The 27,601-nt window shown below is 43.1% G+C and overlaps 1 protein-coding gene across 7 annotated transcripts in view; it reads right to left on the reverse strand.

The window, feature by feature from the left end:
• Positions 1–26,481, reverse strand: part of pcdh19 (protocadherin 19) — a 54,983-nt gene extending 28,502 nt beyond the window's left edge. For 2 of the 7 annotated variants that reach the window (XM_069694224.1, XM_069694223.1), the window contains exons 1-2: positions 23,182–26,480; positions 20,135–20,462 (exon numbers count right to left, since the gene is read on the reverse strand). In XM_069694224.1, the coding sequence (XP_069550325.1) occupies positions 20,135–20,462; positions 23,182–25,328 (2,475 nt within the window). In that variant the 5' untranslated portion in view covers positions 25,329–26,480. Of the gene's footprint in view, positions 1–20,134; positions 20,481–23,181 lie in introns of all 7 variants that reach the window. The other 5 variants (XM_069694226.1, XM_069694225.1, XM_069694227.1 and 2 more) reach the window with 4 other exon arrangements.
• Between the last annotated feature and the right edge of the window lie 1,120 nt (positions 26,482–27,601).

The raw sequence follows: 27,601 nt of genomic DNA on the forward strand, positions 1-27,601 counted from the left end.
CTGGAGGACTGGAGGCAGGAGTGTAGTCCCTGGTATCGCCGGGTGACGGATAGGTAGTGTCAGGATGAGTGGGGCGAGAAGTTGAAAGGGAGCGGAGAGTCAAAGACGGTGAAGATGGGAGGAAATGGGTGAGACTTGACCCGCGAGATACTTGCGGTCCAGCTGCTGCAGCGTTCCCCTTTTCACCCTTTGCTTCATTCTTTCCAGCAAAAAACCTGAGGCGCAGGGACGATGGACTTGCTTCTCTGCCACTGAGAGGAAAAGCAATCTCCTCGCCTAGTTGCTGCCGTAAGATTTGATTTGCCTTCCTCCCAGCGTGACAATTGGTTCTGTAGTCTGGATGCAAGTGTATTCATTGTGTGGGGGCATGGAGAGCACCCGGGAGAAGAGGAGGGGAGTGAAGACACCAGTTGTTACACCAGTAAACACCCGACAAGTTCAGCAGATGTCACACAGATAGGAGAGAAAAAGAGAGGAAAAAAAATGGCGCACAGCTGCCCCACTGTATGCATTATCGAGGCAGATGCTGCGCAGTGCAACATATAAACAAGGAAGCAAGCTCGGAAAATATGGACAGATGTAACGACATGCACTAATGACATGCTAGCTTGAAAAACAAGACGCTGCCATCAGCAAATCTGTTTTTACTCAATAATTTGTTTCTTTTTGTTCCTTCCATTTACAGTTTCACTTTGACCTTTTAAAAAAAAAAAAAAAAAAAAAAAAAAAATTATAGATTGAGATATTGTAAATTGAAGAAGAAAAATCAATTACAGAAGTGAGTGGTTCACTTCTGTCATGCATTGCAACTCTTTAACGTTATCAACTTAGTTGGAAAAAAAAAACATCTAGCCACGCTCTTTGCGGACACAAAATGCTCTCACTGTCACACTGAAATGCTCAGTTTGTACATTCAGAACATCAGACTAGACAGAATCTATTAAAGATGTCAGATCAAATTTTGCTGCTTCATTTTGCGTTTGAGCAGTCTGAGGTTGTGCCTCGTTGCTGCAGCTCACTCAAGGGCTCCCCTCGGCCCCGGAAGGAAATGTTACACATTACGTCCCCCGTTATTGATCTCCCATTGCTTAAGGAAGGGATGAGTAGGAAGAGGTCCACAGGGGTTTACAGGGCAAGCCAGGCGCAATTAGAGTATTTAAAAAAAAAAAAAATGGTTTCACTATCCGGCTTGGTTGTGGCAAAGCTAAGAGAGTAGAGATGGGTAAAAAAAAAAAAGATGAGAGGGAAGGAGAGTACAGCGAACAAATTCCAATAGATGATGGTCAGTATGTGAAAGTGGTTGCTTGTAGATGCATGCACTGCCCTCGTGTATTTTGCAGAGAGAGGCTGCAGATGAGTGTGTGAGTGTGTGTGGGTATGCGGGTGATTTTCCTATCCTATACACAGGGACTACGAAAAGAACTGCTTCACTATGGCCGTCATGCACATTCACATTCTTGCACACACAGACTCTTTCCTTCCACTCCCCTACAAAAGCACTGCTCCAACAATCCCTGACTTGCAGGTCTGTGTCGGCGCCCGATGTCCCCGTCTTTGGGTCTGTACCCGGCGGCGCTCCGATTCAGTCTGCAAGACACCCGTGACTAAGACGCAGACCGCGAATGCCCCCGCCTGGATTGAGTTTATATTTTGTTTCCCACGTAAGAAAGAAGAATCGCTCTTCGGCCCCCGAGATGCGCTAACCCTCTACGAGCACCAACTCTTTGGCCTCTACCCCGGTGACCATCATCACCACCTTCTTCCTGATTATAAAATTTCCCATAGACCCTCTGCCAGCTGCTAGATTATAGATTTCCCTCTTCCTTTAGAGAGGGCAGGGCCCCTGAGGGAGGATCAGCGGTAAAAAGGGTGAAAGAGTGCCTGAGGCACAGCCATGGTTGTGGATGAGATTACATTTTCTATTTCTGCCTGCTAAAAGGGGACTGCTGTGATGAATACAGAGAGTTGTTACCATTTAATATCAACTGGCTCCCCTGCAAACTCAAATTATACACAATCAATTGTGACAGAAGGGTACACGTGTGACAAATAACCTGCCACATTCTCTGCATCATTTCACTTCATCACCCATCAATTCACCCCAAACCCAGTAGCCCATTTGGAAATCAATCATGTTATGAAAGTGAGTGATTCTGAGAGAGAAGGATTTTACAAGATTTCCTTGCTCTGCTGTAGTTTGTACATTTCTGCAGTCTTGGCGGCCGGACAAAAGAAAACAAACTGTGTGAATTAAATGCGATCAGGAGGTCACTTGTGTTCCTGACCACATGTGTTTAATGTACTGTATTGTTTGAGCCAACTAAATAACAGCTTTTCTGGAACACAATGAAACAGATCCAGCACTTCCTGCTTGCATTTCCTTCTCATTTTGCTTGCTTTCCCATGTGAAATTGAACAAATATTTGCCCATTCAGACCAAAACAATCACCCCCTGCTCTTGTAAAGTAAGGAGAAAGGCCAAAGTGCTGTGGCTATTGCCTGCTCCACCTTGTGCATCACAACCATGCAGAAAACTGCAGATCATGCTGCTGTCTTTTCTTCTGACACAGAGACAATAGTCCAGACCAGTCTCCATGTCACTCAGGACTACAGGCTCCACAGAAGTCCAGTTAGTAGAGATGTGATTAATTATACATACATTGATAGAAACAGCATTCATTATTCATGAACTTCTCAACGTCAAAGCTATTTCCCTCCCTTTCAGCATGATGAAAAGATTTTAAATAATAGGCCCCCTTTGCAGACGTCTGCATTCCAGCGGAGTAGGCTGACACTAAAGAGGCTTAAGTCATAGCTGCTGTCTTACAGGGAATCACCGCTCAGGCCGACATGTTTCAAACCGTTTGTGGCTGTTTGGCTTCCTGGGTCGGTGTTTTTGTTTTGTCTTTGTCTGCAGAGACAAGGCTAGTGCTTTTAAGACGCTCAGATGGAGTTATAGTGTCCAATGAATACGGGTCTACTGTGTCAACCAGGCACTTAAGAGTGGATAGAGTTTCATTGAACACCTGTTCAGCGTTCAGGCTTTTGCATGTGTTTTCATTGTATCTGCAGGTCAGATAGAAAACCTGCGTATCTGTGAGATTAGGATTCATGGCTTTACATAGTAAAAAGTGGGGAGGGAGGAAAAAAAAGACGACTATCTACGCTGTTGCCTAAAAGAAATCGGCTTACTTTCCTTAAAGCCTGCGGAGCCCAATGAAACTCAAATACCAGGAACTTCCCCTTTAGGCAAGTCTTGAGGGATTTTCTTTAATTTGGATGTCAGACTGAAAAGTTTTCACACTCCTCTCATCCCAAAATCCGTTAATGTGTGTATGGTGCCACAGGTGGTGATTTTTTTTTTTTTTTTTTTTTTTTTTTATATATATATACTAAGGAAGTGTTAAAAGAAACATCTAATCCAGGTAGATCTTGAGGTTTCCTGCCCCTTTAGAAGTAAGCATTACAAACACAGTCATTTCATTTTTCTGAAATAATTACTCGATAGCGATGTCTCCTCTCAGTTGTGGCCTACATTAGCCAGTGTTGAGGGGGAAGGGGTGCCACGCTAAATTAGAGCACGAGATATTCCCAAAGGTTTCTCCCACCTCCCCTGGGTTGAGCCTTAAAAATAAACACTTAGAAATACTGCAGATTATGTAAACACATTCCCCTTAAACGCTTACACGAGAGCTGTGACTGAACAAACAGTATAACTTTCGGTCACTTTTGAAATGTGTAAACTTAGAATTCATTTTTGATTAACTCAATGCACACGAGGACAACAGAAATGAGAAATCTGCAAATCTGTGGGGAGTGCAGATCGACTTGCACTCCACAACACAACGGAGCGCGGCTTGTACAATTTCTCTTAGCAGCTTAAAGGTGGCTGCCAGTCATATCGATGCAGCCGTAGTCTCTCTGTCTCTCTCGCCCTCCCTCCCTCCCTCCCTCCCTCCATCTTTTTTTCTCTTGCTCACTGTGACAAGGCATCTTTCCAGACATTTTAGTTGGATGGAGATTTGCAGCAGCTCATTACAGACTGGGAGGCTCTGTGAGCGGATGCAGTCACTCGGAGATGGATTGAGTGGGTCTGTTTATTGACATGCCTTAATCTGACACTGGGTAAAGGGAATGAGTCACCGCCTCCAGACACACTACCACATCACAGCCACTCCAGCAAATAGGGAGGCAGCACCTAGGATACAAGTGGAACTTCATCAGCGCTCATTAATCCAACAACCCCAGGCCACTCGCTCAAACAAACCGTGTTTACACTGCGTGTTGGCTGGATGGAGGGGTGATGGAGCTTTTCAAAGGGCATGTGTGCAGGTGCTCAGACCTGCAACGCCCACGTGCACACACACACACACACACACACACACACACACAAACATATACTCCAAGCTCCAGCTCATCAAAAACCCACCTGCCCTCCTAACCCACAACCCCCGAAACACAATATCTGTGTACACCAGCTGCTGTAACTCAGTTGATGCACTTTGTCTCACAAATCAGAGCTGCTGCTCAAATCACAGGCGGTTCATTGGGCCCCATGCCAAAATACGAATAATAGAAAGGGGCTTTTTATTTACCACATCTTCCAGCTTGCGTCACAACAAGGCTACTCCTATCAGTGATCGTGTCACGGAAGCCTGGTTCGCTTTTTGATGCTGTTTGCCGGTGCTTCACTGTGAAGCACATCTGGTGCTAAAATCTGGGATGGTCCTTCTAGGCAGCTGTCATTGCCGGGATTGACAGCAGAGTATTAGCTGCTTGCACATCACCAATGCATCTCTAAATCCAGCTTGTTAACAGGACTGTGACAGACTGCCATCAGTGCACAGGCAGAACAAAGCTACATCCACTGACTCTACTGTTTGTTTTCTACCACTGTTAACTACATTGTCACAGAGATGCGGACATGTGACTTCTTTGTATTTTATCTCTAACTTTAATTTTACCGGAAAAACTAAACAAACCAAAAAAAAAGGCAAAAACAAGGAATGTGTGTGAATTGCGTAAGCCAGTCGCAAACAAAAATAAATCTTTTTTGAAGAACTGCACACATGCAGGCACACAGGCAAAACAAGCAAAGGGGAATAAACACTATGTGAGTCAGAAAGAGAATAACGCAACACAAATTTACAGTAAAATACACATTTTTGTGAACACACCACACACACACACACACACACACACACACACACACACACACACACACACACACACACACACACACACACACACACACACACACACACACACACACACATACAGTCGCAGTGGGGCAGAAAGTCTGAGCGGGGCCTGCTGTCGTCTCCGTCAGGGACTGGGAGCCTGGCAGCTTGAGAGCAGGGCCTGTGGATAGGGGTCCAGATGCAGCAGGCTTGACCCACTCACTCGTGGGGGAGGGAGGGAGGAAGGCAGGGAGCGGGGGAGCGGGGGGTTTCAGCAGCTGAAACACACAGGGATTAGCCGCACTGACTTCATTTAATTTAATTTGAATTAGGGCCGTCTTTGGGGGCAAACATCGTTTTTCACTGCGGGGGGATGTACAGGGTCATGGAAAACAGCAACAGACGGTGGATTTCTGCCTCCCACTCCTGCAGTAGATCCACAGGGGAAGGCAAGGCACTGTATTCTCAGATACACACACACACACACACACACACACACACACACACACACACACACACACACACACACACACACACACACACACACACACACACACACACACACACACACACACACACAAACACCTTCCCCCCTCATTATGTCTATATTATCAAGTCAAATCTATCCAATTGACATGCAACTTATACCCCGCATCCACTTTTCCATAGCTTGATTTCTTGAAATGAAGACCCTGAATCCTTTTGTTCTGCCACCATAAACAACAAGTAATAATTTTCGGTGCTTATCAAATCTGCTCTGTGTACTTGCTGTCTATGCTTGTGTGTGTTGCAAACACACACACTAAGCTGTTATCTACCAAGAACATATCTTAGGGGTGGATGTTTATCTGTGCTGACGCAGATTGGAGGAGTTCTCTTTGTCTCAGTGCAGTGGCACATAATATTATTTGTCTTTTTTTTTTTTTTTTCATCCTTTATTTTTTTCCTGGGCTGATATAGTTGGATGTTCTATAGTGGAGAAATCTTTTTAGTTGCCCCCAGGCATCTGATGTGCTTTTACTTGTAATCTGGGAGAAGCAGTGGGAAAAAAAAAAATCTGTACACAATCGAATAATTCAACTCCCTTTTGTATTATGAGTAACATGACTTACACTGTTAAGCAGAAGAGGAAAACAGCTGCAGTGAGTGAGTGAGTGAGTGAGTGAGTACGGAACATGCCTCTTCACAATTTACAATAGCTCTGTGGAAAACTATGGCAGCGATCAGCCATCAAGTCTGTTGTAGCCAAAGCCTGCAGTCATATGAAAGCTTCCTCTCTGTCTTGTGCAGGTGACGTACTCAGAGAGAGCTAATGTACCATGCAATGGGAGAAAGTTGTTTTTATTAAAAACACATCCCCAAAAAAATTAAAAAGGTTTGCAAAAGCGTTGCCTTGTCTCTGCTAGACAGAGAAGAGAGTAGAGACAGAGACTGTTTAAGACTATCAACCACTCACTGGCAATCGTTTTTTTCCCTCTCTCCCCCAGCCCCTATCAAAAGATGTTACTGTGTAAAATGTCAAAGAAAAAAGAGGCAAGAGAAGTAATCTCCTTCTCCTTTTTGATCGCAAGTGGAATAATTGGAACCCTCTTAGGCTCATTACATGAGTTGCCCGCCAGCCAAAAGACGGCTCCAACTGCCCTTCTTCATTCATGTTGGAGCTTTGAAAAATATCGCTTCCTCTAGTAACAACTCTTTATGAGATGCAATGACTAGAGGTCCTGGTACCTACATTAACAGATAATCCCACAATGCCTTTGAAAATATATCTTTCAACTACCACTGTCAAACTGCGATTGTGAGCAATGTGAGGGAAACAGCAACAATCTGCCTCTGTAATAATGTCATTATGCATATTGCACAGCACTTCTCACCCTTAGTCTGTTTTTTTTGGCATTGCCATTCTTCTCAATTACATTGCATACGTGTAGCGAGATCATTTGGATCCCTATTACTAATAGGCTGCTCGTAACTGTTATTACAACTATGCTTGTAATTATTGTGGCTCTAATTACTATTACTGTATTACCCAAATTAACCTTATTCTGGGTTTCGATCACCCGCACTGACGGTAGCCAAGACATGTCTATGAAGAATGGCACCAATGTCCCTTCAGATAAATCCAGTATAATTAGCTATGTGCCTTACAGGGCCTGTGTGATGGTAATAATTAGAGCTACTGTAGCAAAGGTCACGCAAAACAATTTCGAGAGGATGCTGGCTGCATGGGTAATGGGAGGAGAGGAGGGGAGGGCTCGGATGAACGCTGCGACTCCTCTCCTTTTCTGTATTTCAGAGACGGAAGACGTATAGTTGTTACTTTACCTCTGCACTTGCCTCTTTTTGAACCAATGCTCTCAAAAAAATAGAAATTGAAAACCCATTTTAATGGCAAGTAGACTCCCAGCTAACGCAGTTTAAATGGATCCATGATTAGATTTGAGGAAAGTGCTACAGGGTGTATCTGTGAACTAGTATCAGCTGAAATCGATTCGCTCCCTTCGAGGTGTGATAGCCGCCCCGTCACCCTGTTGTTGCATCTGTTCATTAGCTCGAGTCTAACGTGTTTATGCTTACCGTTAGTTATCGCTATTAATTGTGAAAGAGAGAGATGAGGAGACAGAAAGCTAAAGGTGTTCTGATCCACCCAAGTGCACAGGTTAATGAGCTGAGTCAAAAATGTTGACACAGAGATAAACAAGTACTCACGCTGAGGTACTTCTATTTCTATGCCCTCCCCCCCCCCTCCGTGTGGTTTGGCTCCATCTCTCTGTCTCTTCAAATCCCTGCCTGCTCCTAACCCTGGGAGCTCCGGGTCCCCGTTCCAGGTCCGCCAGGAATTCACTCCGTTCCCTCACCTCGCCACCATCGCACCCCGATGAGATAAGTAGCAACCTCGCACTCAAATATAGCATCTCAAACAACACGTATGCTTATGTGTGCTAGATTGGTCTCTATTCCCTGCTGCACCGCAAACACCCTCCCTTCCTTCAACAGCCCCCAACAACACTTCTTTAGGAGGGAGCGATACAAACAGCCCTAAACTGGTACGGTAATCCTTTTATATAGCTCCTGTCTGTCACCTCAATTGAGCTCGGGCTGCTTAACAGATCATTGTTTTGCATGTTTTCAGCTCATTTATAACAATAGGGCACTTTATATAACTGTCACACAAAAAAAAAAAAAAAAAAAAAACATGATGTTTTTAGATTATTTGTTTTGTTGTTGTTCATTTCCCGGCCTGTAAACAGCTCGTGATTTGCATCAATATCTGTTAAAGCATTTAGATACATTTGGGAAACAACCTTAATTTTCTTTATGAAGAAGATCAATCTACACTCATCTGTTAAATGTGAAGCTCGTACGAGTGGACAGTTATCTTAGCTTAGTTTAGTTTAGCATACACGGTGGACACGTGGGAAACAGCAAGCCTGGCTCTGTCCAAAAGGGAAATACTTACCTACACTACTCATAAATTGACTGATTAATGTGTTATACGTCAGTTGTTTAGCATGCACAAATGTTAAAACCGCAACTTGTTTTATAAAGAGTTATGTGCCGGATTATCAGTTCCAGGAGAAGTGACTTCCTGGTGTCTCTGTTGGGTTGCCCAGCAACCTCGTAGTGATGTGCAAACTCAAAAAACTATTCCTTAAAAGGAGGAATTAAAGAGGGAACGCATGTAAAACCATCAGCTGCACTAGTAAGGTATTTCAGTGATTTTTTTTTTTTTTTTATTAGTGGAGAAAATATCAGCACCACTGGGACTAAAAAGGATGATCTTTTTTTGAAGAAGAGGAAAAGCTGTCTACAAGCAAATATGATATTAATTTGACAGTCAATGTGGAACCACTGTTAAGTATAGTGGGAATTTGCAAAATCCTTTTATTGCTTCTTTGATCGGTGTATCTCGACATACGCTCAGATGATTTTCACTGATATTCCAGTGGCCTTAAATCCACCTTTTTTTTTTTTTTCCTGTAACAAAAGCTGAAACTATAGTGTCAAACTGTTCATAAATGTACATGTGAAAGTGATTAAAGGCAACAAGAATTTCACTCATGACGTGCTGTTCGACATCCAATTTAGCTGCTATTTTCCAGTTAGATTCCACTCGCTGATTAGACTCACAGGGGTGGGAGCAGAGGCATAGACGCTAAGATCCATATGTCTTTGTAACTGCGGGGGTTTAAAAAGCAAAAATTGTGATTATCATTGATCTCAGTTGTTAGATCCCTAATCTCTATGACTCATATCCATACTGGCCACATTGGGTGACGATGAACCGTCCTCCCCCACATCTGAAGTCCCAAACAAGTGTTGAGGGAAGCAGTGATAAGCAGGTCCTTATCCTTTTAAAGACACTCCCGTAATCCAACAGTGGTGGGAGGAAGGGGGGGGGAGGCTTCAGCTTTAAAGGACTTAGTCTGGATTATAGCTAGTCCTCCAAATTAAACCAAAAGTCAGCTTTCTGCAGTTGCTCATGCAAGCTGGCAACTGGCTTGTTACCAGCGCTACAAACAAGGCAAACGAAGGAGGTCTATAATTAGAAAATTGTCTCACTCAGCCACCAGATGAACAAACGACGGTAACACAGTAGCAAAACCAGACCCATCTCCACGTAAACTGAATATCTGAATATTATGCCGTTCTCTCGCCACTTTCCCTCCTCAGCTGACCTCCTGCAACTACACTCAAAATGTCTTCCATGCTGTGTACCTGACTCTCGCTGCCAACCAGCTTAGCCACAGACAAGCTTCTCAGCCAGGGCAAGGCTGCTCTGTCCCTATTGATGCCGCTTCCCGCAGCAAAACAAGGCCAAATCTGGGGCTTAGAGGCTAAAATAATCATTACTGGGTAGCGAACAAATGAAAAGTCAGAACACTACTCCCATGTCTGTCCTCCCCCAGCACTCTTGGTATTTTGTCTGCCGTCCCATCGCACACAAACAAAAAGGGGACAGCCACACATTAACATTTAGGATGGACTACATTTTGGGGCAGAGAGGAAAACAACGCTTAGACTGGATTCTCTTCTTCTGGAATATCTAATTTAGTCAAGGAAAAGGTCCATTTACAAATGAATAAATGAACGACATTGTTTGACACTTTGAGAAATATGATTATTTTCCTTTTTGCTGAGAGTTATAAAAGATGATTGATTTCAGTCTCTGTTTTCAGTATTAGGCTGGAACAAGCAGGTGGTTAGCTTAGCAACTGACAGACACATCTAACAAAATGTGTATACTAGCGCTACTAAAGCTTGTTAATCAAGACATTATATATTAATATATTTGAACAATTAATAAGTTAAAATGTTAAATTTTTTGCCAATAGTTTCTTTTAAGGCATTGGACCATTTTGGGAAGCTAAATGCTTCACCCTGTTTGTAGGATATTCCTTGGTGTGCATGCATGTATATGCACATGTATCTCTTATGTTGATGCATTAAACTCTGCTTTCATGTATCATGTAATCCCTGAACAAGATAAGAGCATTCAAACTCAGCTCCTTGGTGACCTTCCTGCAGTGTTCCCCAAAGTAGTCGATCTGTGTTATTAAAGCACAGAGATTATAAGCAATCTTCCCTTTAACAAGTATAGACATGCTGCCTTCGGTGCTCTCTAGCTCCCCATAAGACTGAACTGGGAACAGCTAATCTTGAAGTGAGGAGGTTACTGCACTCGCAGCAGTCTGACAGAGGCAAAGTGCTTTTCATTCATTAACTTGGCTGCCTGTGCTGTGGTATGTCAAATCGTGGACGTGAGGGGAAAGTCAAAACTGATGTCCCATTGTGCTCCGCAGCCAGACGACCGAACTCTGGATATTGTTTTCTGATGCCATAAGAGAGCACAAAGATGTGGGAAAAGTCGTTATCAATTCCCTTGCAAGCCAATAATAACTATTATCATTAGTAGTGTTTCCATCTTCCGCACTCAGTTCAGATTAGATAACTAATCTATTCCCAAACACATATTCTTGTCTTTCCAACTTGACCTGGTACACTCAACAAAGAAATGGTTTCCCGCCTCCCACGGAAGTAGATATGGTGTAAATAATATGCCTGGGCACTTTCTGAAAAGCCCTAATCCCAGGAAAACAAACCTGAGCGAAACAGGCCCACCTGAATTGCTTTCAGGGAAACTAGATAATCAAAATGCAAAACAGCCTCTGATAGAAAAATGTGCCGACTTCTAACAACAAATCCCCTACAACTAACATCAGCAAATTCTCCTCCTGAACTTTGTATTCAGTGTTTTTTTTTTTTAATATAATCACACTGCATTCGGCGTGCCATCAATGAGCTATTCTGATTTATGTCAGGCTGAATCAGACTAACTGCTTAGAGGCTTTACAGACATCATGAATGAGAAAAGGAGCCACACATTGAACACATTAGGGGTCCCACCATCTCCTCAGACAGGGGGACAATGGGCAGGGGGAGCAGAGATAAAGGAGGGGGGATAACAGGGGTGAAGGAATGGCTGACGCTGATCGGGTGGAGAAAGAGGGGAGAATGGGAGAAAAGAAAAGAGGGGGCCCAAGACAGTGGCCACACAGGGCAGGGGGAGCGCAGGGGCTCTGAGAGGCCTACACTCGGTCATAGCCCATTAGGCTGGCTGGGTGAAAATGCTACAGCTCATTACATGCTCTGCCTCTGTTCTGTGGATGAACAATGCACAATTACGCTACCCTGCTGCTCCTCCAGCCATACTGCTGCATACCTCTGAGGAGGCTGATATTGCTGCTATAGTGGCTCGCTTGCCAACAGCCTCTGTGCTCATCAAACATCCCATACATGCGCTCCCTAATGCAAATCCAGGTTTATGTCTAGAAACAAAAGCGCTGTATGAATTTGCTAAAATGAAAGGAGGGCAGGAACAGGCAAAGGCTGCTTCCACTGCCGGAGCGAACAAAGCAAAGGTATAATGCAGCGTTTGTGCGAGTAATATAATGACGTTTGTGCCCTTTTGTCTGCTCAGCCTTCTTTAACCTCTTTAAAAAGGTACACATGTGACAAATGAATAATTCTTTAGTTTACAACTGAATTCAGTTTCACTTGATGTTACAATTACGGCAGGTGAAGTCCTTACATAGAGATCCAAACACAACACAACTAAAGCTACTGAAAGTATTGTGACAATATCTGCAATGCAGCGAATAACTAAGCTCAGGATTCATCTATCCACCAGCAAATTGGTTCATTTCAAGTCGTCCTCCTCTCCGTTCTACAATTATGCATGCAGAATTTGACATTTAATCTGATGGGGGAAATGCTAACTAACATCCTCCTGCTCCCTCTTTGTTTTAGGCAACAAAAAAAACCAGGACACTTGGAAAGGTCATTCTTCCCTGGTGTCAGAGCTACTTGGAAAAAAGTTTCCGTTCACAGCGAGTATTGTTATGTTTCACAGAATCCCTCCCCCCATTTCCCTGTCATTCAAAAAGCCTAGCATCAGCACTCAGGAGAAAGCCCTGGGAACCATCTGAACAAAGTCTGGCAACCTGCAGTTCAACTGAGACAGGACAGTGGAAAAAAATGTTACAAGCCTGATACACATGAATTTTAATTAATAACTCCTCTCTCTGCACATTTGGATGAAATGAGTTTTTGGCACCCATAATGGTCATTACAAGAGAAAAGTAATTACTTTTTTTCCTCACTTCGTTTACTTTCTGAAAAATACTCTGGTTTTGTTGTTCCATAACAGAAAAGAAAAAAATTATTTCCCCCAAGTATGGTTGACAAGCCCTTTGTTTTTCCTATCTGCAAGGAGGGACAAATATATTGAAGAAGTGTCTACGTTATCTTGCAGTGTATTCCAGTACACCATGTACAAATGCTTCTGTTTTTATATTCCTAAGCCATAGGGACAAAGGTGGCCACTCCTGACACACCGAATGCAAGAAAAAATAATATTGTCAGCTTTCTCTGCAAATAGATTTCACTCCTGGTCATAACAAGTCTCAGGCTTTGTGTTTTTAAATGTGTAAGCTGACCTTTTCTAGCCTATATTAATGTAAATAACATTTCCAGCTCAGGCAGCAAAATCTGCATTAATGAGAGATGGGGTTATGTTTCTTTATTCTCCTGGAGACTTCTCTTTTCAAAAGTTTTCCTCTGACTTTTATGAGGTATTGTTAGTTTGTTTTCTTTAAAATTCCACCTCAGTTTTGCTTCATAATGGCATACGTTTGGTACACAAACTTTGCTAGAAAATGTGTGAAAGGCTGTAAATGACCACTTCAAAATGTTTTAATGAACCCGTGTGTGGTACATTTCCACACCTCTATGTCCCTCTGTGTTGGGACTTGAGTTTTGAAGGATTTCCATTAAAAGAAAACACAATGCGGCATATTTATGTCAGAGAGTTTAATTTGAGAAATAAAAATAAAAAAACAACGCTGCGGGAAACTCATTTAAATGGGTAATTACGTCCAAGCAGCATTGCTTGCAGGGCTTAACAAGGTGCGTAATCATGTCCCCTTCCCTGGCGATAAACATCATCACGATGTCCATTTCCTTCACTCCATTTAGCCCTTTCTCATTTACGGGTGGACTCATCAACCTATAAGCCCAATGCCATTATACCCCTTTTTGCATTTAGATACGTGTCGAAAAAGAATCTCACAACATAAATTGTTGGACGACGACTGCCATTGTGTAACTATTTTTGGCTTCACAAAAATCCCCTCGCTTTAATGTTTAATAGGTTTACAATTCTTTCCATGTGATAGAGCTTTTAAAGTAATTTAACTAGTATGTTCCTTTTCAATGCTGTCATCTTAAACCAAGTAGAATAGTCTCAAAACGTTGTGGAATAATTATGTTGATTATACCCATATGATTGAACATTTTTGTTTGTTTGGTGTAGCTGCCTGTGTGTGTCTACTGACATCTAAGAACATCTCCTGCATGTCTCCATGTAGCTCACTGATATTCTCAAGATTTCCACCCAATTGATGATTTCAGACTGTCACATTTTAAGGGAAACACTTGGCGGTACAAAAGTCTAAATTATGCTCAAACCACTATCCTGTGTTCGAACCACCTCTCACATCTGCACTCACGCTCAAATAATCTAATCATAGTATTTGGTTGTTTTTTTTAGGAGAAAAGAGCATCTTGACCATGCAATATAAAAGTGACATGATTGCTTTCTGTGGAGGTTAATATGATTTTTGCAATAAAATCTTTTCCTTTTCTCAACACTGCTGTTTACAGAGAAAAAATAACATGTTTCAGGCAGCAGCAATACAGGTTGAGGAAAATCATTGACATTCTATAAATAGGTCTCTCTCCCCTCTTCTCTCGCACTGTCTCTCCTCCCTCGATTTTTAACGGCCTCGCCGTTTTTCTGCAGTATTGCTCCCTCGGTGTAATCTGTACAAGTCACATGTGGTTAAGGACACATACAGTGACGTGTACATCAGACGCCGTCACTCATGTGTTTTGACTATTAAGCTCTTTTGACTGGATGCTCTGATCCCAACGAGAGGGTGGCAGCCCGGCGGGCCTGGATGCTTCTGACTGGCTGCCTGGGGTTGTTATGTCATTTCATTGTACCTCTGCAACATCAAGAATGACACGCGGTGATGGGGTGTTGCGAGTAAGGGTCAAGGCTATAAAAACCCAACCAAGTGTAAAACTAGCACTGGTTGTGCATGAAGTGAAAACCATCTTGTTGAGTAATGCTGCCAAATCACCCACAGCTCCACCAGTTTTGTGTGTTGAACATGATGGGCGGAGCCAGCCGCAGAGTGTTGTCAGAGGGCATTGAGTACATCACTGTCACACTGTTAATTTATTTTTGACAGACACGGCTTTATTTCACCTTATAAACACTGACACTTAAAAAGCTGAGCATTTCTGAAGTCTCTGCCTTACAAATAACCTCTCTAAATAATTAACAGGTTCATCTGCCACTCAATCAACGCGCATCTGAAGCTTTTCGAGATGAAACAAATCTTTTTCAAATGCTTTGAAGGGAGGAGACTTTAAAGACTGCAACGCACACTTCCCAGTCTTCCAACGCATCAAAAATAAAAATAAAAAAAACACAAACTTTTAAGATCAAGCAGATATGTATCCATTCCCTTATTGCACAATGTCTGTATATCTTTCAGTGTTTCTTTCCCAGTGTGATTAGATTTTGACAAACTGTTCAGAGTGAAGAAGGTTTTGTATCACTGGAGAATTTGCTGTTTTTTTTTTAATCATTAATCATTAATCATAATCATTATCGGTATACCTAAATATATATATATATATAAACACTTATCTAAACCTCTTTTTAAATAACCAGAAAATAAATTATTAATTTGTATTTATCTACTTCTTATCTTCACCCTGTTTATTATGACTCAGTATATTTCAGTTTACCTAATGACTCACTCACTCGCTTTCAAAAGACACGGAAATACAAAGCTGACAGTCACATCCTGCATAACTAATATCAGGCAATGAACTTTCACATCGCGAAAGAACTTCCAACTGTCTCCACTCGCAGTAATGGATGCCTTCAGCCAAAACACGATAGACCAGACCGGACAAGAGAGTTTTACTTCCAAATTTCTGCTTCTCTGCTTCCCATGTTGTTCTCTCACAGTTCCACTTTCAACCAATGGTGATGTCCTCAACTTTCTGTTAATCACAGCTTGTTCAAGACAACAAACAAACAAACAAAGCTCCATGATTTTGCCAGATTCAGCGTGCAAAGATAAACTGAAAATGGAGTGCCTACTTGAAATCTACACCGTCAGAAAAAAGACCTTCAAAATGTTAATATATATCTTTATAGTGACTGAAAACAGCTGAGGTGATGATAAATTTATATTCACAAACAAATCTATCTACACTAGTTGTGAACCACAGTAGATGTGTGACATTCTCACGTACACAGGAACGTATGATCTTTTACTAGAATGACAGAAACTACTGAGGAAATCTTACAGAGCTGACAACATCACGACAATAATCAAAGAGTGCTATAAATGCAGACTCAAACCAAAGCTTGATTATCGAAAATGTTGGATTATGCCTTTCGTTCCCTGCTTCTCAGAGATCTCCCAGTCGGTCACAATGATGTAAATGATAATGTCACAGCCCATGTTTCAAATAAATGTGACACTCCATAAGAAACATTGTGTGTTTTCGTGGGTACGTGTGTGGGGGGAGACTGGCAGTTTCAACAGATGTGTAGTATGCACTGACAGCATGACATCTACTTTGCATGCTCAATATGACACGTTTGAATGCTCCCATGCATATTGTCCTGATGTGAAGTGATAGCGAGGGATGTGCAGCCTCACTGGAACCACTCCCCGTTGTCTCTCCTACATCAATATCCAAACGTCTTCTTTGCTAACTGGGAAAAACAGCAAGCACTGAGATTCCCTGTTAGTTGTTTTGTTTCAATTTTCATTTTCTCATTAAGCGTCCTTTGATTGACTGAGAGAGCCAAACAAACAAACACAAAATGCACAGCCATGTTGTTTTCAGAATTTGGACCATCCACTACAATACAGCATCACTAGGACTCATGTAATAACAGTACCCTTTAAAAAGGAGTATGGGGAGCATCTGGAGGATGATTGCTTTGATTATCAATGAACTAAACTTGTGAAACACACTCCATGTAGTGTAATGTCCGACCACCGTTTTTAATTCATTTATATCCTTTTTCTGATTAATTTGTCGCCCGTCAAAAAGAAAAATCCCCATTTTCTTACCTGAATAAGGCTAATCGATGAAGTAAGATAACTCATTTTCCTGCTATGCTCATTATCTGGAATCACAGGTGTGAGAAGCCTAAGCACGCATTACAAATTCAAAAACACATTCTAGCCAAAGGCCGTTCCTTTACTGTATAATTGTCTCCCCCACCAAGTGATTCACTATAATTAAGCCATGGAAGACAGCTCTATTCTCCTGTGAGCGTTCATATTAGTGCTACCACAGGCAGGTCTAACAAACATCTCACAGCTGATGCTTTTCAAAACAATGGACAATGATGTTCAGGGAGGTATATGGTACACATTCTCACAAGGGAGAATACAATATATACACAATGCAATAGCAGGTATGAGGCCTTCGGGGAGACCTGTCACTGTTATCTCGGCCCAGTCGGCTGTGTTTCTGTGTGTTTGTGTGTGCGCAAGCGTGCTTTGTCTGAAGTAGGAAAAGCTCGACTCCAGCTGCTCCGACATAAGCAGGAAGCTCACTGCCCCACATAAACTAACAATGGAGGACAACTTTGCATCAATCGAACACATAAATTACAAATAGACAAATAGACACCAGCTCATATCCTCTTCCCCTCCATTAGCAAACCAAATCCGACCGCGTTCTTGATGGCTATGATAATTTTAAACTACACGTTTGGAAAATAAACAAACACAGGGACATCACTGCGCACGGGTGTAAAAACAAAAAGCTCTTCTGCCGAGGATAAATGAATCATGGATAATTATGAGGTTGCCCTCAGGATGAAAACAATTTTTTTGGGGGACAAAGCAGCCTCAGTAATCACAACAGTGCAGCCACTCGTGTGTCCTAGCCAGTCAATGGGATATGGGTTGAGGACTTGTGGAGTCAAGTGGTTTCAAGCCCAAGCTTGCTCATTGGAACAAAGCAATTATCAGTCATTTCACTGCTGTTTGTTTGTGCTATAAATTGCATTGTAATTATACCAAAAACACTTTTTTTATTTAAGAGTAACATTTGTACACACTGTGTGCTTCTGCCTCTCGCAAATGTCACGATGGGGACGAAAGACAACAATGCCAACTGTCGTTGTGCTGGGTTACCCTGCTGTAGGATGAGGCACGCTCTGGCTGCCGCTCTTCCTTACTTTCTCAATCTCACACACACGCTCTCTTTTCTCAGGCCACCGAAAATGTGCAAAGGCTGGGTCAAAGAGATGTTTGTCAACATCAAGTGCAAGAAGGAAAGAGAGGGAAGCTGCATGCTAAACAGCCCCGGCCTCTATCAAGCCAATCAACTGCCTCTAAGAAATGAGAAAACGTGGTCGGGGGCTCAAACACCTGGCACTGACACTGGAGATTCATCCTCCTCATCTCTCGATCTGCCCTCCACACAGCTCTATCAAGACAACGCCAAGCTTTGCATATGGAATCATCAAAATCAATCCTCCTTCCTATTTGTCTCCCTCTCCACTTTTTCATTAGCTGAAACAAATAAAGGGTGTCCTGATCCTGCGGCAAATGTGCTTTTATTGGATGCTTCAGCCACAGAGACGGAGAGTTGCTGGAGATTTAATTTTTTTTTTACACCGTTAGCCAAATCCCCCCAAAATGTTTGGGCTGAGGAAGGGTGGGGGCGACCTGCACAGGCGCTACCTATCGGCAAACACAATCACAGAATACGGGTCACTGCATGGGCCTGCTGTATCCCCCCCCAACCTCTGGCTCAACTAACCGGATAACATCACAGGAAAACCCCCGACAACATTTCTGATTCTTTCCACCTGTGCTCTTCACACACACTGACTCAGAACCAGCTCAGACAGGCCCAGTAAATCAGTATGCCTGTAAGTAGGTCTCATTGACCCCGCAGGATCCATCGGTGCCTGGATTGCTCTGGATCATCCAGTCAATATATCAATATCCATCTTGTGTTTCTTGCTTTAAGAACCCCACTCGCAAACCAACACCCCCACCTTCCCCTCACTGAATGTCAAATGGAGATTGGACTCATCAATTACAAGTGAGCATGGATGTGTGTGTGTGTGTGTGTGTGTGTGTGTGTGTGTGTGTGTGTGTGTGTGTGTGTGTGTGTGTGTGTGTGTGTGTGTGTGTGTGTGTGTGTGTGTGTGTGTGTGTGTGGGGCCGGGGCTTACTTGCTGCTGTCTATATAAGTGAGCAAGATACACATTCTCAGGCAAACACACACATAGCGATGCACATTCTCTCTCTCTCTCTCTCTCTCTCTCTCTCTCTCTCTCTCTCTCTCTCACACACACACTCTCTCTCTCTCTCACACACACACACACACACACACACACACAAACATAAATGTCCCCTTTCTCCCATAGGACCAGGGAGAAGTGGTTCATGGAGAGAAAGAGGAAGGTTGCCAAAAGAATCCAATAGTCAAGTTCATACATACAAAAATCTATAAACTAAAGATCAGCTGGTCGGCATACACCTGTCAGCTTGAATAGTCTTTCAAGTCAAGCCTTCACTTCTCTGCTGGAGCCACGCATGGTATGTCAGGGTAATTCAATGGCTGGCTGTGCAGAGCGACCATGCGGTAATACTGCAGCCAAATGGATGACATACAGATTTAGGCAATGATTATTCTTTCTGTTAGCACCTGAAATGATGTGTGGAGGAGCTGATTAGCCGGGTCAATATATCTGGCAGGTGAACAAACTCCTGTTCTTTTTTGCAATAGCTCAGCACACACAAATAAAAAAAGAAAGAAAGAAAGAAAACAAGTGCAGTAAGAGAGGCCAAATAATCCACTTTGTCAGGCCTCCAAATTCTGCTTGGCAAAGCGCTCTCATCGCAGGTCAGCTTCAGTGTCTCGGCACCTTGAAATGCCTTGAAGGATTCCACTCAGATAGACTGACATATTGCCATTTCAAATAGCTCAGCTTTTCCATCAATAACAGACGAACATGTCTCTGACACTATATCCTTTGATACAATGAAATTTGAAACAGCACTAGACCTTGAGATGTGTTGAAGGGTGCTGCATAGCATCGCTACATTGCTTTCATAATATTTAGTGTGATCAAACAGACCTGATACATTTTTGATGAATGAAAAACCAAACCTATAAAGTTGACTATTTCTTCACTGCTACTAAAACATTGCATTTAACCATGGTAATCAATGTTATAATCAACCTCCCCTTTCATCCTACCCCTAAGAGCCAAAGCAGCCCAGCCAAGGATCAAGGACAGAGCAGAGTGGATTGTATCTCACCTCTGGCAGTGGCATGCCGTTGATGATGAGGTCTGGCTGCTGGTGACTCTGCCCTGTGAACGGGTGCTGATAGCCATGGTTGGGAGCTGCATTGCGTGAGTTCTGGTTCTCCACGTTGAGGAAGGTGCTCTCGGAGCGCCTGCAGCCCAGCGGCAGGCTCTGCTGGTGGTAGTCGAAGTAGTTGAGCGAGGAGGTGAGAGATGAGCAACTCACCACATTCATCTTGTCTGTCTCCTCAACGTCTCGCGGCACCAAGCGGATGTCGTTCTTGCTCAGCTTCTTCTTCTTGCTGGACTTCTTCTGGTTGCCATATGAGTACTCCGCCACCCTGCGCAAGTAGAAGAAACTGAACAGACTCAATAAAGCAGTGTCCTGCCTTCCCCACACGGTCAAAACGCTCTCCCACCATGCCAGCTAGGGCGCTGTTCGACCATGGGTGCCAGACAAAGGCTCACTGCCCCTGTCCAGGGGTGGAACGGCACACCTAAGTGGCTTCCCACACCCGGCTTGCAATGGAGCTGTCATCCCTTGTTTGTTTGCATTTGCATGCTCAACAATCGACATGTCACAAACAGGCAGACAATATGCAAACATGCCAAAACCACAGAAGCAAAGCAAAACAACACAGGGATGCAGAACAGCACTACCAGTATATGCAATAATATTCAAAGCACACAACCCACAGTAATTCAATTTTTTTTCTTTCATTATCAAGCGAGCCCACTAGCAGTACACAGTGCAGGAGAACTGCAGATTCAAATTCATTTAGCTACTCTCAGTTGCTGCTGCAAACTTGAACTGAGTATTTTGACTTTAATAAGAGCAAATGAGCAACACAGCCATGTTTTATCAAAGGATCCACAGACTGGGGGAAATATCCATTCTTCGCACAGCCTTGCAGTTTTCCACAGGAGAGCAAATGCTAAGTACTCTACAGTGGTGCTTACAAACCCCACGAGACATATTCCATATAATTTTTGATGTTTTTTAATATCTGCATTACTTCGAACTCTGGAAGAGCTCATTTTTAACCTTGTGGCTCAGAGCATATGGTTTATTATCCCATATTAAGGCCAAAACTAAACCAGAGCTACATATAAAATTGGACTATCTGCAATGTGTCTGTTTCTGTCTCTCGTGTTGTCTGAAATGTCTCTGCTGTGCCAGGCCATACTGGCCTCTGTTCTGCAGCACTAATCCTCTGTTGCTCCTAAAAGCCAAACTGGCCCAGAAGAAGCACCATTGCAGTTTGTCTTTTTCATGTTTCTTTTTGATGGCATCTTGAAAACAGCTCCCGCCCACATTCTGCTTCCCCCCCTCCCCCCTTCCGATTCAGAGGAAAGAAAATGGGCAGCTGCAAGGGGAGAAAACACTCCATCTCTTTTTCATTTGTCATTTTAACATGTTGTCTCTCTACTCAGTGCCCAAATTGAAATTTGGGAGGGGAAATCTTCAGAGTCAGACAGACTGACAGAGGACAAGCAATAAATTGGAGATAACTGCTCCTCATATTCGAGGTGGCGACTGAGAGGCAGAGCACATCAGTGCTGATTAAAGCACCCAGCAGGGAGAGTGGCTCACACGAGGAGAGTAAAGTACTGGGAGCAGTTTTCACTTTGGAATTTCTTGTTGTCTATCATTGTTTCTTCTCTGAACAAAATGTAGAACTGGCATTCAAATGTGACACCATTTTTTCTGTCAAAATGTCAGCACATAAATTCTCATGTATTTCCAATTAGGCTTGAATAAAAAGAAATTTTGAAAAGTATTTATATGCTGACAGGAGAAAAGAGTTGTTAACAATCTAAAGGAGGGTCACAGTGGATTTGAGGTATAATTTTCCTCTGAGCTAATACATCAAGAGAGATAGAATTAACGTCCTTATTTCCATTCTCTGCAATTAACAATGTTGAAAAACACCTGTGAATATTTCAACCAAATACGACATCAGGATGGAAAAAAAACCCAACATAATTCCTGATCAATATTGAGAAAAAAAATCCAATCAATACTGAGGATTTTTTTAGAACCTTTTGTTTTTACAACCATTACTGCTTGAAAAATTAAGTGAACTTCAAATCAACAAAATTATATTTGGGAGCAAATAATGATTATACCTTCAGGTTAAATTCTCAAATCCAATCTATATGTAAATTTACAATGGTAATATGGCACCGGGAAATCAAAGGCAGAATTGATGTTCAGATTGATGAACAAAACAGAATATTCAGTATACAAGATTGAAGAAAATAATAAACTGCTCCTTTTCCATGAAACTGTCTTAACAGTTAATGACTCTGATTTGATTTACATCATTTCATAGCATCTAAACTACAGTGTTTTTAATACTGTCATTACTGTTTTATTTTACTGTACATCCTCCTATAGCTGAGTGTGGACCAAAAAAAAAAGGTGGGGGGAGAGGGCGGGGGAATCTGAATGATCCTGCAGGACTGTCCATAATCACACTAGATTAAAGCTGATAACAGCCAATCAGCCACGGTGGACGTTAAATAATAAATGTCTGGGACTGCTATTGAGCCAAGTGGGACGTTAATTGTCCGGCAACACTACCGCAAATTGAACATGACAGTTGAACCGTCGTATTTATGAGTCAATTGGTTACAATGGAAGGATTAAATCCATCAATCACGTTTTCCTAACACGGAACAGTGAGCCTCAGCAGAATGTGTCTGATTTAAAGCAGGCGGCTGTATTTAGGTCTACCTCAGTTTCAGCGGTGGAAAAAAAAAAATCTGCAGTCCTCACATCAGGGCCTCTACATGCTGCATGACAAAAGCAATGCACTGACAACACTGGCAGTTTCAGGCGCAATCGAGGACACAAGCACGTTCTCTCTCTCTCTCTCTCTCTCTCTCTCTCTCTCTCTCTCTCTCTCTCTCTCCCCCCTCCCCCCGTCTCTCTCTCAGCACACACACACACACACACACACACACACACACACACACACACACACACACACACACACACACACACACACACACACACACACACACACACACACACACACAGGATTTAGTCAGTACCTGCAGTTGTACGTCCGGATCTCCTTGTTATCCCTCTTGCACTTGACCGCCACGAAAATCATGGTAATAAAGAGGATGGCTGCGATAGAGCCCAGGGCGATAATGAAGATGAGAGACAGGTTGACAGGTCCAATAGGCTCCTGCGCATTCAGGTCTGGAGAGAGGTACACCACTATGTAGGCCGAAGCGGACAGGGAGGGCTTGCCGTGGTCCCTCGCCACGACTGTGATCTCGTACGTGGATTTGACATTTTCTCCAAACATCCTGGTGGAGCGCACCTCTCCGTTCACCTGGTCGATTTCAAAGAAAGCCCTGTCCCCCTCTGAGATGGTGTAGGTCAGGCGTCCGTTCTCCCCCTCGTCATAGTCGTCAGCTTTCACTTGTGTCACCATGTAACCCACCCCAGCGTTTCTGGGGATGGAAACCTCCGCTGTGCCATTAACCAGCGGAGGGTTTGTCATAACAGGTGTGTTGTCGTTGACGTCCAGCACAACAATACGCACTGTGGCGTTGCTCGATAAAGAGGGATTACCGTTGTCTCTGGCCAAAACTTTGAAATCAAAAGTCCTGGTGTATTCATGGTCGAATGATCTCATGGAGTAAATGCGGCCTGATGGGTTTATGCTGACATATGTGTTTACATCCATGTGCTTAATCTCACCAGGGACTATGGAGTAGGAAACTGTGCCATTCATCCCCAGATCCGGGTCTTCTGCGGATACTGCGAGCAGACACGAACCAGGGAGGTTGTTTTCCATCACCATCTCCTGATAGTGTGGCTTAAGAAAGTGGGGAGGGTTGTCGTTTTCATCTGTGACTTTAACTACCAAAGATTTTGTGGCGCGTAGAGGAGGGATGCCGCTGTCCTCCGCCTGGATAGTCAGGTTGTATGTGTCCTTCTGCTCTCTATCCAGCCTGCCATCAACAAGTATCGTGGAGAAGCTCTCATATTCTTGCAGTCTGAACGGAACATTGCCCTGCAGCCTGCACTGCACTTTGCCGTTTGCCCCAGAATCCTTATCTGACACCCTCACCAGCGCAATGACATATCCACGCTGCGCGTTTTCACTCACTTCCACCATCTCTGTGTTCAGTGAGAGTAAACTGATGATAGGTGAGTTATCGTTCGTATCCATCACGTTCACTGTGACTTTGCAGTGAGCTGGGATGGAGTTGGGACCTAAATCTTTGGCTTGGACGTCGATCTCGTATATTTGAGTTGTTTCATAATCCAAATCGCCGTTGACAGTGATGATCCCGGTTCTGGGGTCAATTTTGAAAGCATCCCTCGTTTTCTCGGTGACGTAACTGTTGAAGGAGTATACAACCTCTCCATTAGTGCCTTCGTCAGGATCCGTTGCATTCAGGTCTATGACTAATGTATTGATGGGGGAATTCTCCATCACATTAACTGTATACACCGGCTCATCAAAAACCGGGTTGTTGTCATTAGAATCAATTACTTTGATATTTAACTGGACCGCACCTATCTTTGGAGGATCTCCTCCATCTTCTGCGCTGATTTCATACGAATAGTGGGACTGGGTCTCCCTGTCTAACGATTTTTGCACAACAAGCTCAGCAATTTTGGACCCATCCCCTCTGGTCTTTATTTCTAGTCCGAAAAGCTCATTTGGGGTGATGGAATATGATTGCACTCCAAATATCCCCGAGTCCGGATCGCTTGCCCCCTCTAGGGGAAACCTGGTACCAGGGGAGGCATTCTCTGAAATTTCAATGTCAATGTGGCTCGTTGGGAATCTGGGTGCGTTATCGTTCAAATCCTCAATTTCAACTTTGATGACACAGATCTCCATAGAGTTTGACATCACTTCGAGGGAAATAATGCACTTTGGGTTTTGTCGACAAACTACATCCCGATCTATTTTCATTTGGGTTGTAAGAATTCCGGCTGGACTGAGTTCCACCCATCGTGGTTCTGAATTGGAAATAACCCTCAAGTATGGGGGCTGCGGTGCAATCTGAAATCCTTGCTTTAGTGCGTCCTTTGTCACGTTTCCAATCACTGACCCGGGCTTCATCTCCTCGTTTATTCCATACTTTAGGTTGATAACAGCCTCAGTCCCAACCCAGAATAGGAGGAAAACAGCAGTTAATTCTATTAATTCCATCTCCTTGGTTTGCATCGTACCTGTTGAGTTTTTCGGTGTCTAATAAAGACCTTGATAATTACGCACAAGAATGCACGTCAGAGAAAGCTGGAAAAATTATGCAAATTAATCATCTTATTAAAATGTCCAGAAAAAAAGTGTTTGAGTGATGAATCTCTCGTGGATGCAAATTATATCATGGTGTGAAAGCTATAATTCTAACAAGTGCCTCAGCCTATTTCACTCTTCTCAGGCAGAGCACATCCTCAGGTCTACTGCAGCGGACGAAACATTGAGGACGACAGATCTGTGTAAACATGCTGAATCTTCTCACAATAGTGATTTAGTCGTATAAATCCGTGCAGCTCTTACCAAGCGGTAAACTGGTTTTACACATGACTCATATGGTGAAATGTCCATATTCAAGTGGGCTGAAAGGAGGAAAAATGCACGGACTGCATAGACACAAAATGAGAATTCCTGTGAGCAAGTCCACAAAAGATTTGAATCTTCCGTGCGGGTGAAGTGATGGGGCTCAAAAGTCCGTGTTAAATTCTCCGCCTTGATGTCAGTCAATATATAAGTCGCATTTCGGATAAAGATCTTGTTCTCTGTGATATTTTACAAGCAGTGATACAAATGTCCTCTTCGGTCGGCAGCTATAGGCTTTCAAACTGCACATCTGATGAAGAGAGCTAAAAGGATCTGCAGTCACAAAAATTATTCAACAGCCTGAGTCCGGATATCTCTGCCTAAAGAACAAGGGTGCAATTGCAGGAATGTCTCATCACATCACTCAAGTCCCGATTACCTTGTTTATTTCCAGCAGGTTTTTAGTCTTTCATCCTCTCCGAAAGTCTTTAAGCTTTTACTTACTAATTAATTTCCTCGTATCTCACTTGGAAACGGGATGCACATATCCCGATTATTAGTCCATGCAACAGAAGAAAAAAAAAAAAAATCCGTTGAAAATGTAGCCAAAAGCCAGTGGGAGGAAACGAAGCCAGAGCCTACTTCAAAAAGCATTTAATGTTGAGCTGCAGCAAACTGAAGCACAGTAGCCTATATCCAGTCTGGTTGAGGCAGAAAAAAAGAAAGAAATCACCACTCGTTGCCAGTAGGCTGTCTGGTTGACTCCAACAAGCGCTCCTCTCGCTTCACTGGTGCACACTGGCGAACGCGCAGCTCCGAGCCGAGCGCTCAGTCTCAGGACCCGCAATCCCCTCAGCCAATCAGGGGTTACACGGGAGGGCTGGAGCTGCTGGTGGGTGGGGCAAAGTACAGCAATGAAACACGGCCAACTACCTGTTCTCCTGCAGATGGACGACTGAACGGGCAATTACAGCGCGCACGTCGAAACACGAACCTGAGTAGGAGATGATCGGTCGAGCTGCGGTTCCAAAAGTAGGGTCTGGGGACCCATGGGTGTCTTTGAGAAGGCTCTCATGGGTGCAACAAAAAAAAAAAAAAAAAAAAAAAAAAAGGAGTAACAAGACTAATTTCCCCCAGCAGAGACAGAGAGGAGACGCTCAGGATAACTTTTCACAGATCTGCCCTTGTTTTTTCTTCTACTGCAGTAGTCAATTATATTTTACAGCACAGATCCTCACCGTGGGGATCCTCTGTTATCCGTGATCTGCTGGAGACGCACCGACATCTGAGGGTGTGACCCTGTGCCGGAGCAGATAGCATCACCGCATGACCAGATAGCATTTCCTGCTACCTTATACTGCCTATTTGAAAGTCAAGTGTGGGGCCTGTTGATCTATACTGCCGCTGAAACTGTACGCATCGTGTTACATCATTTAGCCTATAACGTGTCTCTTCTGCGTTTAAGTGCGCTTCGTCTGAACTTCAGCAGCACCAGAGACCGTGGTGAGGCAATTCCCAATAATGAACAAACATTATAGGTTTAAATGATGGTTTCCATGTAGCAACATACTCAGAGGAAATCTTGCCACAGGCCAAATCAATAATAACAGAGTTTACTTTTTTTTTTTTTTTTTTATAGATGTCACGAAAATAAAAATCATTCTTCAGGCCTATCATATTTGAGCCGCACTACTCTCAATCACAACTAGTCAATTTATTTGATATTAATGACCAACACGTTTAATTTGACATTAAATACGTTTGGATAGCAGCCTGTGATAGGGTGTTTAATTATCGGGAAATAATTTTAGCATATGAAAATTAATAAATAGCCTTCACTAACTGTATGAAGTCGTTTGTTAATAAGGTTAATAATAAGGTGAGTGGACTCTCACCTACAGCCTGCCGCTAATCATCATAATAAAAGGAGCAACATA

Source organism: Brachyistius frenatus, unplaced genomic scaffold, assembly GCF_029030835.1.
Source record: "Brachyistius frenatus isolate BFR_SWC_R1_liver_20210118 unplaced genomic scaffold, ASM2903083v1 Contig_17, whole genome shotgun sequence".
Lineage (NCBI taxonomy): Eukaryota > Metazoa > Chordata > Actinopteri > Embiotocidae > Brachyistius > Brachyistius frenatus.